At 33.5% G+C, this 21,572-nt stretch overlaps 2 protein-coding genes, 1 long non-coding RNA gene and 1 pseudogene across 3 annotated transcripts; all 4 read left to right on the top strand.

Annotated features, from left to right (window-relative positions):
* Positions 1-533: 533 nt before the first annotated feature.
* On the top strand, positions 534-3,194 carry LOC146942478 (uncharacterized). The gene is made up of 3 exons (XR_015032721.1): positions 534-668; positions 2,307-2,444; positions 2,528-3,194. It is a non-coding gene; the product is annotated as an uncharacterized LOC146942478 (long non-coding RNA).
* On the top strand, positions 1,303-2,293 carry LOC146942479 (F-box/LRR-repeat protein At4g14103-like). The gene has a single exon (XM_085756438.1). It carries the CDS (start codon positions 1,421-1,423, stop codon positions 2,162-2,164), a length of 744 nt encoding a protein of 247 aa, XP_085612564.1. The 5' UTR covers positions 1,303-1,420; the 3' UTR covers positions 2,165-2,293.
* Positions 3,195-15,190: 11,996 nt separating the features above from the next.
* Positions 15,191-16,772, top strand: LOC146942477 (FBD-associated F-box protein At5g56370-like). Its single transcript, XM_085758048.1, has 3 exons — positions 15,191-15,976; positions 16,099-16,236; positions 16,324-16,772. The coding sequence occupies exons 1-3, from the start codon at positions 15,206-15,208 to the stop codon at positions 16,618-16,620; spliced, it is 1,206 nt and encodes a 401-aa protein (XP_085614174.1). The 5' UTR covers positions 15,191-15,205; the 3' UTR covers positions 16,621-16,772.
* A 2,373-nt stretch (positions 16,773-19,145) lies between these two features.
* Positions 19,146-20,722, top strand: LOC146942476 (FBD-associated F-box protein At5g22730-like; annotated as a pseudogene).
* Positions 20,723-21,572: the final 850 nt, after the last annotated feature.

Genomic DNA, 21,572 nt, shown 5'->3' with positions numbered 1-21,572 from the left:
ATAAAAATCAAAATCTAAAAACACCTTCAAATGAGAAGCTAGTTGCTACTTAAAATTTATTTATTTTTTAGGAAAAATAAAGTGTCAAATTTGTCAAAAAAAAATAGTGTCAAAAGATGGAGTTAATTTTGTAACAAAACATCCCATTTTATTTAGTTGTAATCAAACATCCCATTTTATTTAGTTGACAAAACTAATTTTTTCCTGTTAAAAACACAATAGATTTTTTTTTGATAAATCTCTAAGTGTTTTTTTTTTCTTTTTATAGAAAAATATAACATTTCATTAGCAATCAAATTGTTAATAATCTCTAAATTCTTAAATGTCAATTCTTTTTTTTTTTTTTTTTTGTGTATTTTAGTGATTAGAAATTCTTTCTCCATCCCTAAAAAAAATAAAATAAATTCTCTTTCTAAAGAGGATAAGTTGGGTTTCTTGGTCGAACTCTGACCTTGACCTTATATATCCTACCAACGAGCTAAGTTGACACGGATCCTTAAACAACAAATTTGTTCATTTATATATTTGAAGAAGAAAAACCGGTTATTTGTCCAAGTGAGAAAACCCTAATTCACATGTTTTCAAAGTCGTTTTTATATCTTGAGGAAAACACAAATACGAAAATTAGAAGAGAAGAGGAATAAATAGTGCTCTCGCTCGGGAAGAAGGTGAGAATAGAGATTAGAATTGGAATTCTCCATCCTTAATTAAAAAGGAAGAACTTGTTCTTAATTACTCAAGAGTTCTCTTCCTTGTGGTTTCTGTTTTTGTTTGCTTTGTACTCTTTTTTTCTTGATAGGTTTTATCCCTCTGGGTTTGAGTTTTGTGACAAGATTTTCAATGAGCCAGACATAGAGTTCCATTGGTTATTTGGACTTATGTGTTGGTACCGAAGCGTCTTTGAATCTTTCCTTTTATTTTAATAATATCTCTCAATCTTTGAGAGCTGTAGTTGATAGGTGGCAATTATGGGGTAGAAGCATAGTTGGAATGGATTCGTTTGTTGCCATTGCACACTCTTATTTGTTTAGAAATAACAATCAGCAATTTTTAACTCATTAAATCCATGGTTTATTTTGCTACAATGATCTGAGTTTCCTTGGTGGTCTAATCTCCTAGTTGTTGCGTTATGTAAACAATTTTACAGCACATACGAGGAAAAGTTTCCTTTTGGTCTAAACATGAATATGTAATCTGCTTTTACTTGTGGTGTTATTGTTTGATATTTTTCACAAATTTGATCCATGTAGCCGACCCCACTTAGTGGGATAAGGCGTTGTTGTTGTTGTTGTTTGTATTTGGTGTATTAGCAATATTGATTTTGGTGAAGTTGAAACTTGGCATTTTGGTTTATTTTTGTTGTGCGGTATTTCGAGTTTTGATACACCAGAAATGTCATCAAGAAGAACAAGAAGGAGGTATGACATTTACCAGATACGTTCTAGGCCATATTCTCTCTTTTCTCCCAACCAAAGAGGTTGTTGCCACTAGCATCCTATCGAAGAGATGGAGGCATCAATGGTGCTCAGTTCTCGATATCAACTTAACCAACGGCAAAGACAACAGAGGGAATTACTACCCAATCGAATTGGATGATGAATATACCCTTTTTAGCTTTAACGAGTTTGCGTTCTCCGTTTTGCTCAAGCTAGATTCCATCAAGAGTTTCCACCTCAAGGTTGGATATGGTGATTCTGCTCTTGAAAACCGTGGCTTTCCCAGTGTGGTCAAATGGGTTGACCATGTTGTGCAACATGGTATTGAGAGCCTTCGTCTCACTCTTTTCACTAGCATTGACATGAAATTGCCTGTTAGCATTCTTAGTTGTAGGACCCTTGTTGTTCTCAACTTGTTTTCCATGTTTGTGACGGGTTTTTCTTCTGTTAGACTCCCCCCTCTCAAAATCCTTTATTTAGAAGTTTGTTCATTTCTAAATGATCTAGATTTAGTGTTGCTTCTAGTTGGATGTTCAATTCTTGAAGATTTGCATATAGAACATTTAGAGTTCCAATCCGAGGACTCTTTTACCCATCAAGAGGGTGAAAGCTTATGCTTAAGCTTAAGCAAGTTGACCAAAGCACAAATGTTTTACTTTTATCGTCATTTTCCGTTGAAAGCACTTCTCAATGCGGAGAAACTATACATAGAACTAAATCAGGTTTGAAATTTATTATTGCTATATGAATACACTGATGGTGCTGGAATAAAAGACAAGAACGTGTTGATTTTGTTTTTGCTTTGTGTTTGAATATTTTTTCCTTATTTCTGAGAGTATATATTTCTATGTTTGTTTTGCTTGTTTTTAGATATATCAAAGTGTTGATGAGATTCCTACCTTTCATAATTTGACCAAGTTGAAACTTCACTCCATCAACTCTAATTGGAATTTGTTAGTGCAAGTGCTCAATCATTGCCCTAAGCTTCAAAACCTTGAGCTGGATGAGGTTTGTTAAGTTTAGGGATCATATATTATTTTATTTTATCTTACATGCTTTTAAGATTTAATTAATTCTATCTATATTAATAGGGCTTGACATATGCTGATCCAAGAAAATATGTCCAGAAAATCTGGGTGGACCCGAAATTGGTTCCGCAATGTCTTCCACTACACCTCAAAACTTGCATATTTCAGAACTTCTTAGGCCAACAGGGCGAGCTTATGTTAACAGTATATATTCTGAAGAATGCTAGAGTTTTGCAAACCATGATAATCTGTGGTGCTAAAGGTCTCAAAATTGAAAGAGAATTATCCTTATGCCCAAGGGCCTCTCCTGCATGTGAACTTATACTAACAGCAGATAAGATCTCCCCAGACAAAGTTCGCAACTACTAGGTTTGTTGGTTTGAAAAGTGAACCTTGATCTTCATGAAATTTGTCTTGGTGAACAAGTAAAGGAAAATTATCCTTTAAATTTGTAGACATTTTTTTAACTTGTTTATGTCCAAAATTACATCTAGGACTGTCCAGTTTTCGGTTGTCGTTGTGGTTGTCGTTGTATATGCTAAATTATGATTTGATGCATGACCTCATTGACACAAAAGCATGGGAAAAGATTATATGAGTAGTTGATTTCTCAAAGGAATTTGTGTAAATTATTAATTAATTGGGAGTTAAATTTATTATTTTCAATTTAGAAGTTAGAGTTAAATTTTTCAGACTACTAAATGTTAACTTAGGGAATGGATCATGAATAGGCCTAAACTTGAAAGCAAAATGCACGGTCATGCACATGATGGTACTTAACACAATCAAATGGGATGATGATGTATTTCCTAAGTATGGTATATAGTGGTAGTGATTTATGATGATGATCTCGTCATTGTTGGGAATATAATAGAAATGAATGTTGCAGCTCTAAATCATATCTCAGTATGTGCTTCCATATTTTGTGCCTAGGAAAGTACACTAGATTATTCATTATGTGATCAAATTGCTTGGGCGTGGAATGGAGACATGTAATGATGGCGAGAAATCATCCATTAGAGTAATCTAGAAAGTACACGGATTTGGATGATCATCAGCCAATTTTTCTTATCGTTGGATTAATCTCTCGGATGAGATTGGTGCAGCAGAGGGGGCAGTAGAGAAATCGGCTGCTGAGGATCCAATAAAAGACCAATATAAGAAGGTGGCATTAATGACTTTCATGTTTTAAAATGCATGAAACAAATAAAAGACTTTCTTAAAAATGTAAAAGTGCGCTTATAGTCCATGGTTTGTGTATCAATCTCATTGTCATATGAGAAGCAATTATTTCAGACTTCATCTCTAAAGGAAGTTCAGAAACTATGCATTGCAGATCTAATGTTTCCTAGACTCGTGGTTATAAGAAAAATGATCTATGTTTTTGAAGAGCATGGAGGCCATGAAATACAATGAAAACAATCAAAACTGGAATTGCATTTCAGGATCATATCCAGTAATCCTTAATATAAATAGTAAATAAAGTACTGACATCAGCCACCTATCAGAGAGAACAAAACTGCATGATGACATTGCTGATTATGTTAACAGCAGTGTGAATAACTCATTGATTTTCACATTACCTTTACACTACTTTTCTTATATAGCATTCTTTTAACTCAACAAATATGGTTAATTAAGAACAAACTAATTTTGAAGACACGACAGTGGCAACCGACCAGTCTGGAAATTACACATCTATTATGTTCAGATAGAGAAGTTCCTAAAATAGAAAGACCATATATATAGAAGAAAATGTCGATTTTCATATCTATAGACCATGACTAAAAAATCAAGTGGCTACGGTGCCAGTAATTGTAGTCATATTTTGGTCATACATATGACCAATTTGCATTTATGAATCAATTCAGTTTTCACTATGATTTCTATTAGACCATTACCAATTGCAAGTTAGATACTGACCTCAGAAATGAGGCACCCAAGATCCAATATTTCAACCAGAATTTCACATAAACTAGATCATTGAGATTTTGGCAACCTCCCAATGCCCTAGTGTGCTAATGTTTTCACAGAATTTCCTGCATAACTCCTGCTTACCCTTCTCTAACATTTGTTTCACTTCCCCACACACTGAATTCTTGTTGTTTCCTCATCTGTCAGTTAACTTATCACTAACATTATGCAGTCTTTACATGGACTAAAATAGAAAATGATGGCCAAAAGTAAAAAACTGTAATTTATAGCAACTAGAAATAAAAAGAAAATTTACAGAAACTGAAAGAAAAGAAAGATCATCGGAAAGATTAAAACATATTTAAAAACAAAGTTCATATTTTTGCATTTCAGAGCCGTTTATTGCCGCTGCTACTTTTCTTTTAGTTCTATACACCTATATATCTTGTTCAATTTTTCTTCTGTTCTCTCGTTTTCTTGCTTGTATCTATCTAAACTATAGTGCATGTCTCTCAAAAAGAAAGAGAGGAGAATCAGCAGGAAAAAATCTTGATTCACGGCATCCGTAATTAACCTTGTGAGTATAAAAAACTCGCTCTTTTGATCACTCTTCTGTAATCTGCAATTTTCATCTAATATATCTGCATGCACACGTGTCTCGATTGCTCTAAACATTCATGTCTATTGGCATTCTGGTTTATTTTTGTTGTGTAGAAAATTCATGTTTTGAAGAGTTGGTTGCCAATTGTGTCCTTTCGAAGAGATGGACTCATCTCTGGCGCTCAGTTCTCCATATTGACTTAACCTATGACTAAAACCAAGGCAAAGACCATCATGAAACAATTCAACTGTACGATGAATATACCCTTTTTCGCTTTAACAAGTTTGTGTACTCTGTTTTGCAGTTTTGCTCAAGCTAGATTGGATCATGAGTTTTCATATCGGGCTTGTATATATATGGTAATTCTGATCTTGAATGCATTGGCTTCCCTAGTGTTGTCAATTTGGTCAACCATGTTGTACGACGTGGTGTTGAGAGCCTTTATCTTACTCTTTTCACTATGAGTGATGATTTCAAATTCAAATTTCCTGTTAGCATTCTCACCTGTAGGACCCTTGTTGTTCTCGACTTTTTTGAATTTTATGTGGAGGGTTTATCTTCCGTTAGAATCCCCTCCCTCAAAATCCTTCATTTCATAGAAACTAGCTTTCTAAGTGCTCTAGATTTAGTGTTGCTTCTGGCTGGATGTTCAAATCTTGAAGATTTATCTACATCTCATATAGATTTTGACTCTTAGTAGTCTTTTACCTATCAAGTGTGTGTGAAAGCTTATACTTAAGGAAATTGACCATAGCACATATGGCTTTAACTTGTCATTTTATGTGGAAAGCGCTTCAGAATGTGGAGGAACTGCACAAAGAAATAAATAAGGTTTGGAATTTACTCTTACTATATGAATACAATGATTGTGATAGAATAGAAAAGAAGAACATGTTGATTTTGTTTTTACTTTGTTTAGGAGAATTTTGATCTTACTTTTGAAGGGGTTTTGAGGGGTTTTGAGATGGTATCGGGTTTGAAGGTTAACTTTTGGAAAAGTTGCTTGACAGGTGTAAATGTCCCGAGAGATTTTATGTAAATGGCGTGTGACTTTCTAAATGCTAGTGAAGGCGTGTTGCCTTGTGAGTATTTGGGTCTTCCGGCAGTAGCTAACCCAAGAAAGATGGCGACCTGGGAGGCGTTGATAGAGAAAATTAGAAGAAAATTGATATTTTTTGGGGGAATAAGTAGGTGAGTTTTGAAGGCCAGATGGTCTTGATAAATTGTGTTGAATGCAATAGCTATTTTTTTACCTTTCTTTTATGAAGATGTTGGTTTGGTGTGGAAGAAAATTATGGCTATTCAAAGGGAGTTTCTTTGAGGAGGAATGAAAGGAGGTCATAAGATAAATTGGGTGAAATGGAGAAAGGTTCGTCAATAAAGAAGGAAGGGTAGTCTTGGGGTGAGAGATGTTAGAGCGGCTAATTTGAGTCTTTTATCTAAATGAGGGTGGCGGTTGCTTCATAATGATCGACCACTTTTGAAGGAGGTCTTATTTGCTAAACATACTCTTTGAAATGGTGGAAGGATATTACGACTTTAGAGGAACCGGCGGGGACCAATTGGTTACGGGAATGGAACAAGTTTTGGGTAGGATCGTTGGTTGGGTAATAGTCCATTAAGACAACAATTCCTTAGGTTGTTTTCTATTTCGAACCAAAAGGACACTTCTGTGATTTGTTTTCAGGTAAGGGAGGGGAAGAGTGGAATTAGAGGTTTTTGCGGTGTAGAGATTTGTTCGAGTGGGAGTTGATTTTGGTGGCGAATCTTGTGGGATTGTTGGAAGGCTTTCAGGGAGGGGAAGGTGAGGATGAATGGGGTTGGCGGCCAGAGAATAAAGGAGGTTTCTCAGTATGGTTGACGTATCTGTTGCTTCAAGGTCTGTTGGTTATAGAGGATAATGGGGGGATGGAAGAAGAAATGATGTTTGATCTTTTGTGGAAAAGTTCGGCTACATCAAAAGCTATTGCTTTCTTGTGGAAGCTTCTTCTTGACCGCATTCCTTCAAGGCAAAAATCTAGCGGTGTGAAATCTTCTTACAGTGGAAGACTCCCAATTGTGTGTGTTTTGAAATGGTTGTGAGGAAGCGTCCTCACCTCTTTTCCTCCATTGCAAAGTAGCATTTGAGGCTTGGTGTTGCTGTTGTAACTCCTTAGAACCTAGTTGTTCAGTTGGAATGCATTAATTGGAATTCAAGGAATAAGAAATTAAAAAAGGGATATTGGCTTATGTGGCATAGAACCATTTGGGTGATTTGGAAGATTAGGAATGAGAAGATCATCAAGAATATTATAAAGGATTCCGATCAAATTGTTAAAGTATTGTCGTGGAAGTGGAGCCTTAAAAGATTAAAGTTGTTTTTGTGTCTTTTTTACGAATGGTGTTAGGATCCGAGAGATTGTTTGAATAGATAATGTAGCTTTTAGGTTTGAGTCTTTATTAAGTGTGTTTCCATTCGGTGTGGTGGCTGTTGTTGTGATCTTATGCTTCCTTGAGAGGTGTGTGTGTGTATCACGGTTATTGTTATTGTTGAACAGGGATTTTACTTTGTCTTTTGTGGATTTTACTTTGTCTTTTGTGGCTTTGTTGAGTGTATTGTTTATGGGACTTGTGTGTGGGACGTTTTTATGTTCCGACAGGTTGGGGCATTTAGCGTTGTTGTGTTGTTTTCTGTGTTTTCGGTTGTTCGGTTATGTCCACAACTTGGTGTAAATCTTATGAAGCGTGAACGTAGACACGGACGTCGGACATGATACGGACACCGATATGGATAATAATTTAAAAAAATGTCATAATTCAGTGTAATCATAGGTGTCGTGTCGGTGTTGGACACACACACGTAATCCGAAGACTGTCCGTGCTTTATACGGTGTTATTTTGCTGCTTGCCCTAGTACATCCTGACACATGGTATAATTTTTTTACAAATAAAATTGGTTGATTGAAAAAAGACATGTAATCGGATGGACACATGGACTCTCAAGTTCAAAAGGTCAAATTTAATACCTAAATCAAACACTTTTTTGAGTTTTAATGGTTTGAGTTGGATCCGAACTTGATTGAGTTGAGTTGAAGTGCGTATTGATAAATTATAACAGTATATAAAGGGAATGCATCCTTTTTAGTTGGATTTTTTCTTTCATTTTTACCTCTTATAAAAACTATTTTATTATTTTTATAATACTATTTAAATTTCAATTAAAAATTAGCTAAATCTCATTAGAATATGTACAATCCACAACAATAATAAGAACAATCCATGATAATTGGAACAATATTGAATACTATGACAAAAAACTTTATTTCAACATTTTATTAAAATATATTGTGTTTTGATGTAACATTTTTTCTTTCAATTTTATCATTTACTTAATTGTTTTTACAATTTTATCATTTCTTAGTCAGTAAAAACAGAAAGATGGTCATGTTAGTGTCTCCCTTGACATTGGTCACTATAAAGAGTATTTGTTACAACTTAAAAAATATCAGTTTGTTACAAAATTGTAAAACAACTTCAAATGAGAAAATGTTAAGAGTAACTTCTAAAAAAAATAGTTCTTTATTTTTTTTAAGCAAAAAAGGTGCAGACGATGAACCAACTGCAACACAATGTAAATATATAGATAAAAAGGCGGAGTTTCAAAAGATATTTTTACACAGGAGAGAGAAAATAAGTTTAAGAAAATGGAGTTAATTGTGTAAACACCCTATTTTGCACAGCAACACCTTTTTTTTTTTTTTTTTTTACGATTTAAAAACACAAATTTAATTTACTTTAACTTTTTTATAAAATCTTTACAAAATAATCTCTATATTCTTAAATTTTTTTTTTATAAAATCCTTACAAAATAATCTCTATATTTTTAAATGGGAAAATATTTTTTTATTCTAAGAAAGGGACCTTTAAACAAAATGATTTGTCAATTAATTTATATTTTTGAAGAAGAAAAAACGGTTTATTAGCCCATGTGAGGAAACCAAAATTTACATATTTATTGTAGATAGACAGAGGAATGCTAGACGAAATGATAAATAACAATTTTTGTTTGGGTTAATACATTTTTACCCCCCTGTAATATAGGCGAGTTCCGGTTTTCCCCCTTGTAAAAAAGATTCTTTCGATTCCAACCCTGAAATATGAAGATTCCGTCGAAAACACCCCTGGTCAAATCTGGCACACGTCAGGTGCTGATGTGGCGCGCCATGTCACCTTTTTTGATGACGCGGCACGCTGACTGTATAATTATTTTTATTTTTTATTTTTTTAATAGGGAGACGTGGAATTTCCTATTTTTTAATAAAAAAAAATATTTTTTTTAATAATTAAGAAAATATTTTTTTTAAGTTTTTTTTAAAATTTTTTTGAAAAAATTGGAAAAATTAATAAAAATGAAAACAAAAATCTGGAAAATTTTAAAAATAAAAAGTAAAATCTGGAAAAATTAAAAAAATGAAAACATTATGGAAAAAATTAATAAATTTTGAAAAATTCATATTTCCAGATTTTTTCAATTCCGGAAAAATGAAAAAAAAATCATATTTTTTTTCGGAAAGTACTTGTCATTCAACCGTATAACATGATTTATATACCGGTGTCAATCAATATACATTGTATCTTGTTATTCGGACATGATTTTTATAAATATGATTAATCTTCAAATTTTTGAAAATGATGAATCTTGAAATTTTTGAAAAAAGATTAATCATATTTACAAAAAATAAATTTTCGAAAAAAAAAGATAAAAAAATATGAATTTTCGAAAAAAATATTTAAATAGTAGAAGTTCAAATAGTAAAACAAATATAAATTATGTTTGACTCAAATACCATTGAAACTAGTAGACACTAACATAAAAAATGTTTTGAGCAGTTTGTATGTTTTTCGAAAAAAATATGAATTATGTTTGACTCAAATACCATATTTTTTTTTATCTTTTTTTTTTCGAAAATTTAGTTTTTGTATGTTTTCCAGATTTTTGTTTTCATTTTTATTAATTTTTCCAATTTTTTTAAAAAATTTTCGGTATTTTTTTATTTTTTTCCAGAATTTTTTTTCATTTTTTTTATTTGTTAAGAATTTTTTTCGTTTTTTTTATTTTTTTTAAAAAAATTTTAAAAAAAACTTAAAAAAAATATTTTTTTAATTATTAAAAAAATATTTTTTTAATTATTAAAAAAATATTTTTTTAATTATTAAAAAAATATTTTTTTTATTAAAAAATAGGAAATGCCACGTGTCCTTATTAAAAAAATAAAAAATAAAAATAATTATACAGTCAGCGTGCCACGTCATCAAAAAAGATGACGTGGCGCGCCACATCAGCACCTGGCGTGTGCCAGATTTGACCAGGGGTGTTTTCGACGGAATCTTCATATTTCAAGGTTAGAATCGAAAGAATCTTTTTTACAGGGGAAAAACCGGAACTCGCCTATATTACAGGGGGTAAAAATGTATTAACCCATTTTTGTTTTATTAACAATTTTTGTTTTATTTTTCAAAGAAGAAGATTCATTACTCTCCTAAACACGTGTTTTGAGGAAAGCAGTCTCTCATACACTCTCCCTTAACCACTCGATCAACTATTTGCCCACGTCATGTTTTTTAAATCCTCTACCTGGTAACCGATTTGGCTTGTTTAGAAAATTTTAACACCTTTTTAATTTTTTTTTTCTCTCAGATCTGGAACGATGAACACATGCCAAATCTTGTTAAACAAAAATTTCTCACGCGCAACGATACCTTAAAATCAAGACTTTTTTATTTTTCTCACACTCAAAGAATCACTTGAAAGTGAAACACCCAAACTCTTTGGAAACAAAGAAAGTGGGAGGACCCCAATTATCAAGACATAACTCCACACAGTGATATTAAGGCCTTCCTCAAATGAAATGGCAGAATAAAAAGAAAATTTTACAAGGATTTTTTTTGTTCTACAACAAACGCAGGAGTCTATTATATTCCCAGTAGAAGCTTCAATTTTACAGTCCTGAAAAGTTTCTTTTTGTCTTCTTCTCACATATAAACCGCCATAAATTAAATAGAATCTAAATCCATGGATGCCAATCACAACATTAATGGTGGTGCAACTGGGGGCGCATCTCGTCGAAGCTGATGAAGAAACGTTACAGATGGCACAAAGAACAATGGTATAGAATATGAATTTTTAATTTGCCGGTTACAGGTTAATGGGTTTTGAAAGGAGACTGACGTGGACCAATGAAAAAGAAAGTGACAAATAGAGAGTGTTTAAGAGACTATGGATAGCATAGAAACACTTGTGTGGACCAGGACCAAAGAATTTTGGTTTGGTCACACACACAAGTTTTTTCCTTCTCTCACCTCTCTTCTCTCTTCTCTCTCTTCTCTTTTTTCTCTTTGTGTGACCAAAGACCACTTGTGTGGACCAGGACCACACAAGATTTTCTCGTGGATAGCATTCCTCCACATTTTTTAGTTTTGTTTACTTTCTCTATTCTCTCTAAATCTTTGCAACTCTATGCGTTACTCACACACCTTTTTTTTTTCCTTTCAAATTACCCTTTGATCGACAAATACAATCCGAACCATATTTCAGATTATATAAGCCGAAAACTTATATTCCCATAATTGAAGGGCATCATTACATGTAATATTAAAAACACATAGTTGAAAATAACCAAAAAATTAAAAGAGATAAAAAAATTAATAAAATTTTCATTTTATTAATAGATTATATATTTCAGAATACATTTACATTAACATTGAAGCTTATTACACAAAATTATTAAACACATGTTAAACTTGTGGTGCAAGAAGATGGAGGGGAAATGAGAAGAAGATGAAGGGGGAATGAGGCTGAGGTAAGGTATGTTTACTTTCTAGGATGAAGGAGACTTTGATGGTCAACCTTACACCCAAACAGGTCAACCTTACATCTAGACAAATGGTGTAAATTTGTAGAGTGGCACCATGCCTTTTCCCATTCATACAATCCCTAAAATGCTAGAGTAACCTTTTTGTATGAAAGGTCAATGGTGGAAGCATATTGTAGAAGAAAAGAGAAGGAGAGAATGTGAGATGATGGAATAAAGTTGTGAAGGATAGGTGGTTATTTATAGGGTGGAATTTGTGAAGGATGATGCATAGAGTGTAACCAACCATTAATTACGGTAAAAAAAACATGGTAAAATGTTGTCTGACCAGTCAATACCAAAGAAAAAACGTGTTTAATGAGTAACTCTTGCTAAGCAAGTAACCGTCCAGACTCTAAACTATTTCAGATTATATAATCCGAACAAACTATTCACAAAATTGTTCGGTTTATATAATCCAAATTGTTTCAAGACCTTGTTAAATTTGTTCATTATAAGGTGAGGGGTATTGAGAATATATAATATGAACTAGTTTAAAACAGGATTTTTTGTGGTCCACATTGCACCATTAGTTTATGTGGTCAACGATGCACATAAACTTGTATAAATAAACGTGTTTGGTTCATTGACTGTAAAACACAACAAAGAACTATGAAAAATCATCCGGCAGATCTGAACACCAAGAGGTTATTTTAAACTTGATCTCGTTGCCTTAGCAATAGAAATATGTAGTTGACTAGACATCATGATCAAGCTCAAAAACACCTCTTAGATTATCTTCCCTTTCATCACCACTTCTCTTATTATGTTGTTTTACGTTGTTGCATTATGTCGTTTACTTTTTTTCTTCTTCCGTGTTATTCACCTTGAAAAGCCTCCAAAGATGAAGGTTAAACACAGTTTTGGACATTTCAGATTATACAAACTGAAATGTTTAAGAGATATTTGGCATATATAATATGAATATGGATGACAACATTACACCAAAGGTTTGGACGATTTATGGTGTGTTAAATGAGTTTAAAATGGTAAACATGTTTCCTTTGAACCAATTTACAGTCTTGGACATTTTATCGCTATAAATAGCTTTGTATCTCTTAACCTTTTCATTCATTCTTCACTTATCATCTATTCTATTTTTTTAGTTGAGTGGTTTATGATATCAGGGTCACTACTGCCCATTCATACAATCCCTGCAACTGCTTTGCAGTTTATGTGGAGATTGTACGATGGTTAGCAGAGACATTTGATATCAATCAGTTATGATGTCCTGCAATTATTTGAATATAAGATTTCAGCTTATATAATCCGAAATATGGTTCAAATTATATTTGCTGAGCAAAGGGTAATTTTGAAAAGAAAAATAGGGTGCATGAATAATGCATAGGGTGGGAAAAATAATAGCCTTTTATATTTATGTTTCATTCGATTGTTGTCCTGGACTGGCTATAGGCCCAATCCACAAGATAATACTTCATTTATAAGGTAATGACCCGTAAAGCTTCAAGCCCAATATTCTCTCTTATGTATATATATAAATAATAACACACCACTAACAATAAAGGTATGTCTATTCATCCACACAAAACCTCTCACCCGTCTCATTAACATGCTGACTTGAGCGTTGAAGTGTCTTTTGCAGGTACACCCCTTTCGTTCTATCATTGACGAATCTTATTCCATGGATTACAGCGAATCCTCCATGAACAGAGCACTTTCTCAGAATCCTTAATTAAAGAGGAAGGTGAGTATAAATAACTTGTTCTTAATCACTCTTTCATTCTTGCATAATCTTCCTTTTTCATCCTTTACAAGGGTTCTCTTCATTGTTGTTTATGTTTTTGTTTGCTTTGTACTGTTTTTTGGATAGATTTTATCCCTCAGGGTTTGGGTTTTATGACAAGATTTTTAACGAGCCAGATCTAGAGTTCCCTTGGTTATTCTAGCTTAGGTTTTGATCTCTTGAGTGTTGTAGTAAAAAAAATAGCAATTTTCAACCTTTGTTGTCAAAAGCACCCGCTTCGGATGATATAGCGGTGCAATGCGGAAAAATAAAGCCCCCGCTCCCAATCACGTCAGTGCGGCACAAACAGGTGATGTGGTGGGAGTGGCCGCTATTGCCATGATCGGTTGGGAGCGGCGTAGGTCATAGTGACTTGTAGATCATTTTTCCCATTCAAAGTGAAGAAGAAGAAGAAGAAGAAGAAGTGAAAGAATGGGTGAAGATCTCTGTATAAGTACGATGAAGATGATTTTGATTTAGATGCATTTGTTTCTGTCGTAGACAAGGAAATTATGCAAAAAAATCGGGAAAGCAAATCGTGAAAAAGGAAGAAGGTGGATTCAATGTGTGGATTTATTTCTGTCACTAACATGCAAATCATTCATAAAGAAATCGGCAAAGCAAATCGTGAAAAAAGGAAGAATGATGAAGATGGATTATGAATTTGTGACGGCCGATGGGAGAGAGAAAGAAACTAGGGTGGATGATTGGATTGGGCTAGGCCTTATGACCTAAGCTAACAGATTGGGCCTTCTTGTTGTTACCATTTTTTTTTACTGTTTTGTTATATGAAATCAATTAATTTAAATAAGTAACTATCAATGGTATTAGTACCAAATACTAATAAAATATTTATTTTTCAATTATATTAATAATATATGTTTCATTTATATTATACATTTTATTTTTGTCGTGAGCTTAACTCAGTTGGCAGGGACGCATAATATATGCAGGGGTTGGGGTTCAAACTCCTAACACTTTGCTCATTCGCCTTCAAAAAATGAATTTGTAGCCACGAGGCTACTTGACCAACAAATAAACGCATTATATTTTTAATACTAAAACAATTAATCATCTTTAACCTTTTATTTTTTGTCAAAAATAAATCTTTAACTTTTCATTTATATTTATATTAAATATTTGTGTCATACTTTCCTTGTGCTTAATTAATATTATAATTTTTAGTTTTAGTGTCTGCATGGCTGAAATAGTGTCCATTCCGCTCCCCCGCTTCCGCTCCGCTCCAATTTTTGGGTTGGCCGCTCCCGTATTCCCGCATTGACAACAAAGTTTTCATCTTATTAAATCGATGGTTTATTTTAATACAATAATCTGAGTTTTATTCTTGGTCTAATCTCCTTTTAGTTGATGCGTTTATGTTAACAATTTTGCAGCACTTACGATCATCAGTTTTCTTTCTGGTTTAAACATGAATGTGGAGTATGCTATTACTTGTGGTGTTTGTTTATGTTTGATATCTTGCATAACACATTTTCCATTTAGTGTATTACCAATATTTTTTTTGTTGAAGTTGAGACTTGGCATTTGGTTTATTTTTGTTGTGCAGAATTTCAAGTTTTGATACAGTAGAAATGTCAGAAAGAACAAGGAATTATGATGTAATCAGCAGTTTACCCGATACCGATCTCTGCCATATTCTCTCTTTTCTCCCAACCAAACAGGCTGTTGCCACTAGCGTCCTATCCAAGAGATGGAAGCATCAATGGCGCTCAGTTTTTTATATCAACTTAACCAACAGCATATGCAAAGAGTATGGAGAGTATTGCGAGGAAATAAAATTGGATACTCAATATGCCCTTGATAGCTTTAACGAGTTTGTGAACTCCATTCTGTTCGAGCTAGATTCCATCAAGAGTTTTCACCTCAAGGTTGGATATGGTAGTTCTTCTCTTGGATCCCGTGGCTTTCCCAGTGTGGTCAAATGGGTTGACCATGTTGTACAATGTGGTGTTGAGAGCCTTCGTCTCTTTCCTTTCACTTACAGTGATATGAAATTGCCCGGTAGCATTTTGAACTGCAAAACCCTTGTTGTGCTTGACTTGTTTTCATTTAATGCGAAGGATTTTTCTTCTGTTAGACTCCCCTCCCTCAAAATCCTTCGCTTAGAACTTTGTTCATTTCTAAATGATCGAGATTTAGTGTTGCTTCTGGCTGGATGTCCAATTCTTGAAGATTTGCATACAGAACATTTAAAGTTCTCGCTTAAGGACTCTTTTACCCATCAAGAGGGTGAAAGCTTAAGCTTAAGCAAGTTGACTAAAGCAGAAATGCCTTACACTTATTGTCATTTTCCGTTGAAAGCACTTCATAATGTGGAGAAACTGCACATAGAACTAAATAAGGTTTGAAATTTATTATTGCTATATGAATACACTTGTTGTCATTTTGTTTTTGCTTTTCTTTTGAAAATATTTTGACCTTATTTCTGATGGTATATATTTCTATGTTGTTTACTTGTTTTTAGATGTATCGAAGTTTTGATGAGATTCCTACCTTTCATAATTTGACTAAGTTGAAACTTCACTCTATCAACTCTAATTGGAATTTGTTATTGCAAGTGCTCAACCATTGCCCTAAGCTTGAAAACCTTGAGCTGGATGAGGTTTGTTAAGTTTAGGGATCTTATGTTATTTTATTCTATCTTACATGATTTTATGATTTAATTTATTTTATCTATATTAATTAATAGGGCTCGACGATTGATAGAAGACTTCATGTCCAGAAAAATTGGGAGGACCCAAAATTGGTTCCGCAATGCCTTTCACTACACCTCAAAACTTGCATATTTCAGAATTTCTTAGGCCAACAGGGTGAGCTTATGTCAACAATATATATTCTGAAGAATGCAAGAGTTTTGCAAACCATGTCAATCTGTGGTGTTAAAGCTCTCGAAGTTGAAAGAGAACTATCCTTATGCCCAAGGGCCTCTCCTATATGTGAAGTTATACTAAATGCATATAGGTTCTCCCCAGACAGTTCACTTTAATTTGCTTTTATGATGCAGCTGCTAGGTTTGTTGGTTTGTAATGTGAACCTTGATTGTCATGAAATTTGTGTTGGTGCACAAGTGAAGGGAAAATTATCTCCCGTAAACTTGTATATTGCTGAAATTAAGTTTACAACTTTCCATTTTTTGGTTTATAAATTTGTTGAATCCATTTATCATACTTCAATTACATTTGTTGACCTGTGTTTATAAATTGTGTATGACTTCAATTAAATCCATGTTTATCCATTTGTTAGAGGTAAAACAATGGGGATGATCATGTATAGTCTTAGCATCATATATAAACTGCAACTTTGAATTCTATCTCATAAGATCTTCCATTTGAAAGATCTTGATGTTTTAAAATAGTTTTTTGGCCTTGAGTTAGCTCATGGGTCCAAAAAAATATACTCTATATTGTTCGTTGATACGAGAGAACCATAAGATAATCCTTCATCATAATAAAAAAATATCAAGTAAAGCTTATCAGAATACTAATCCTTTGCTTTCTATATGAATCAGTATGTAACTAATAAGCTCGATCCAGTATATGTTATTAGCAATATAGGTCGGAAAGTTTAGTTGGAACCCGTCTGTGTTAGTGCACTTGTCAGGCTTGGGTACATACCATGCATCTTTGAGGATGACATGGCATCATTTAACAACATGGTGCATGTTTATTGGCTTTAGTGTCGCTTCATTAGAAAAGTTAATTGAAGAACTTCACATTAGAATTTCTCTTGTGATTTAATGGCATGTTTTTCATGTTCGGAATGATTTTGGATTTTATAATCTGAAAAAGTCAAAACCCGCCTGACTATAGATGTTATAAGGAGTGAAATTAAGATTTCGGAGAGTGCGTAAGAGTAACGGAGGATGGAAAAAGAAATTATTGTTTATTTTTTCTTGATACTTTTGTAGTAAACACCGGTTGGAAATTTGCTCTTCTCTCCCAAACAAATTTGCTCATTCCCACCCCAAATTTCTTAAAATAACTCCAACGTTAGTTAAGTCACGTTGGTTCTACCGAACGTGAGTTAACTCACGTTGAAAGTTAACGTGAGTTAACTTACGTTGCGATCCTATCACTAGCTATTTAGATAGGCTATGGCATTTTTGTGTCGGTGTTCATCTTTTTTTTCTGTCGATATTACACCAACAATTTTTTTTGTGGTCGATTATGTAACGTCGATATTCGTGGCTAACATGCAGCTAAAATTATATAGATTATATAAATATATGACTTTTTTGTGATGGACAAAGCATCAACAATTTTATTTGTTATTATTATTGCTCGCATTTTATAAAAATATATGTATCTAATTATTCAACTATTTATTTTATCTTTCATTTGGATTTATTCTTATACTTGTTATTCCATAAACTTTTGTGAAGTGAAACATGTCTAAAGATGCACAAGTTAAAGTTGAAGCTCATGTTCGATACTCTGCCTTTAAGAGGACAATTAAGGTTTTTTTAATCCCCATCGACAAGTTGGATAAGTTGAAGGCACAACTTAACAGATATTTTGTCCATCTTGGTGAAAATCAAAGAACATCTCATGTATTTGTATAGGTGTCATGCGTGAATCTAGCGGCAGATAAAGATGAAGACATGGAATACCGTTTATTTTTCAAAAGTTATCCATGATGATGACGACGTAGATTACATGTACGTTTAGGTTGATGGTTGAAAACAATATCTTACATCTTTGTGTCTCCTCCCTAGAATTGTAATATGTATTGACGTGTAATATGTTTGAAAAAATCCGTAATGATGCCCTTTTAATCAAATTCAATCCTTCGTGGATTGTGTGTATAATGACGAATTTGTATAATTTGGATCAATTATGAGTGATTATGTTATGATGAATATTACAAATGAATTATGTTGTTGCATTGGTGTAATTTAGATCAATTATGAGTGTGTATAGATTACAAGTCATTTATGGCTTGGTTAGAAGCATTAAATGTTGTCCTATTAGGATGGCAAAACACGGCGTGACTTAACTCACATTGAGGTTATTTATGTAAATCCGGTGTGCGAATGAGCAAAATGGTTTGGGAGAAGAGCAATTTTCAAATACAATTACTTGGGAAACAAGCAAAATAATATGTATGGGCTAATAGTATTAACAGTATGGCACTTGTAATATTTGTAACAAATAAATAAACCCTAACTCAAAGAAAAAGGCAATCAACAGCCGCAGGAGCTTGCTTTTCTTTTCTCTCTTCTCTCTCGTGTTTTCGTGTCTGTGCTGTGCGATTCCAAAGAAAAACATACGATTCACGAAAGACATACGAGGTATACGGTTCTTTAAAGAAGAAAGTTACAACATCCTTAATTAACCTTGTTGTGAGTACAAATAATTGCTCTTAATCACTCTTCCATTCTTCATAATATGCAATTTTTCATCTCACGAATTTTGCTACAATAATAATTTGTATACACCTGTCTCTTTTGAGTTCTCTCTCTTATATGCGTTTTGCGTGCTTTGCTTTGCATGATTATGCAGCTTTTTTTTTTTTTTTTTAAGTTGAAACTTAGCATTTTTGTTCTGTAGAATTTCAATCTTTGATACACCCTAAATGTCATCAAGACCAAGAAGTAATTATGATGTCATCAGTAGTTTACCAGATGCCATTCTCTGCCATATTCTCTCTTTTCTCCCAACCAAACAGGTTGTTGCAACTAGCGTCCTATCAAAGAGGTGGACGGATCTCTGGCACTCTCAGTTCCTGATATCGACTTAACCGACGACCAAGACGTACAGCAAACCAATGCTATTGAATTGGATGATCAATATACCCTTTTTTGCTTTAACGAGTTTGTGTTCTCTGTTTTGCTCGAGCTAGATTCCATCAAGAGTTTCCGGCTCAAGGTTGGATATAATGGTTCTGATCTTGCATACCTTGGCTTTCCTAGAGTAGTTAAATGGCTCAACCATGTTGTAAAACGCGGTGTTGAGAGAATTCTTCTTACTCTTTTCTCTGGCGTTGATATGAAATTGCCTGTTAGCATTTTGAACTGCAAGACCCTTGTTGTGCTCCACTTGTTTTCATTTAATGTGAAGGGTTTTTCCTCTGTTAGACTTCCCTCCCTCAAAATCCTTCGTTTAGAACATTGTTCGTTTCTAAATGCTAGAGATTTAGTATTGCTTCTGGCTGGATGTCCAATTCTAGAAGATTTACATACAAGTGGTATAGAGTTCCTCTCTGAAGACTCTCTAGTGTGAAAGCTTAAGCTTAAGCAAATTGACCAAAGCACAAATGCCTTTCACTTATTGTCATTTTCCGTTGAAAGCACTTCATAATGTGGAGAAACTGCAGATAGAAATAAATCAGGTTTGGAATTTATTATTGCTATATGAACACACTGACAGTGATGGAATAGAAGAATAGAACATGTTGATTTTGTTTCTGCTTTGTTTTTGAGAATTTTGACCTTATTTTTGATAGTGTATACTTTTTTTTTTAGGTGTATCAAAGTTTTGATGAGATTCCTACCTTTCATAATTTGCCCAAGTTGAAACTTCACTGTATCGAATATAATTGGGATTTGTTAGTGCAAGTGCTCGTGCACTGCCCTAACCTTCAAAATGTTGAGCTTAATCAGGTTTGTGAAGTATAGGGATCGTATCTGATTTATTATTTCCTAGAATGGCTTTGTGATTTGTTTTATTTTATATATATTAATAGGGCCCTGGCACTAGGATGATGAAAGGTGTCCTGGAAAATTGGGTGGAGCCAATGTTTGTCCCGCAGTGCTTTTCATTACAACTTAAAACATGCGAAATTCTTAATTTCTCAGGCCAAGAAAGTGAGCTTCTATTGGCAAGATATATTCTAAAGAATGCAAGAGTTTTGCAAACCATGAAAATCCATTGTGGTAAAGTCTTCAAAATATTAAGAGAGTTACTCTTATGCCCAAGGGCCTCCCCTATATGTGAAGTTGTTATCGATTGCAAGTGAGGTTCTATGTAAGTAGCAGTTCTTCTATTCACTTCTACTTTGCAACTGTTAAGTTCGACAGTTTGAATTGTGAACCTTGATGTTCTTGAACTTTGTATCGGTGCACAAGTCCAGGAAAAATTATCCTTAAATTTGTAGAGCTGTTTTTTTAACTTGTTCATAACATATTTAAACCGTGTAACTTAGTTAGTTCTCAGTTCTCACAGTTAATTATCCTTAAATATGTTTTTGAACTGTCTTAACGAGTCATTTTCGGAATCTTGTTCAGCGTTTTAATTCAATGGTTCATACTCCATTTTAAACTAAATGCTGGAGATGGTTGATTGATTCAACTTTCAAGACATCAGGGATAATATTTTTTATGTATTTACTTAAGATTTGGCCATTACTAATTTGCAATGTCATGTTGGAACTTCATGCATCAAGCAAATTATTTCTTAAAAATTAAAAGCCACAAACACGAAGCTGCAGAATCCTATCTAACTGCCATGACTCATTTAAAGCATGGACAAAAAATAAACGAGTAGTTGATCTCTCAAACAATTTTCATCGATTGCAGCTCCTGGTACTTGTTAAGAAAAAATTTATCCTTAAAACTTGTCAATATGCTAATTTATGACTTGATGCATAACCATAGGCCTTGAGGGTAAACGTTGCATATTAGTTTTCCTGCTAACTTATAAAATTCTGACTTCACTATTGAAACAGAAAATATAGTAACATTTGAAGACCATTGAGAGTTTGTCAACCTCCCCTGCCCTAGTGTGCTAAAGTTTTCACAGAACTTCCTACATAATTCCAACTCACCCTTCTCTAACATTTATTTTAGTGCCAATTATCACTACCATGTAGGCATTATGTTATGCCAAAATTCAGTAAAAGAAGAAAGGCCAAGTATAATTAACTTGCTCTTAATCTTGTGCTGCTCAATTTGATTTGAACTTTAAACCAATTTATTTCGTTTTGATTGAATTTTCACAT

The sequence above is a fragment of the Medicago sativa genome, chromosome 3 (assembly GCF_051527215.1).
Source record: "Medicago sativa cultivar Bolivia chromosome 3, Bolivia_mono, whole genome shotgun sequence".
Classification (NCBI taxonomy): Eukaryota; Viridiplantae; Streptophyta; class Magnoliopsida; order Fabales; family Fabaceae; genus Medicago; species Medicago sativa.
The sequence above is the reverse complement of the archived record's forward strand: the minus strand, read 5'-3'. Positions and strand labels throughout refer to the sequence as shown.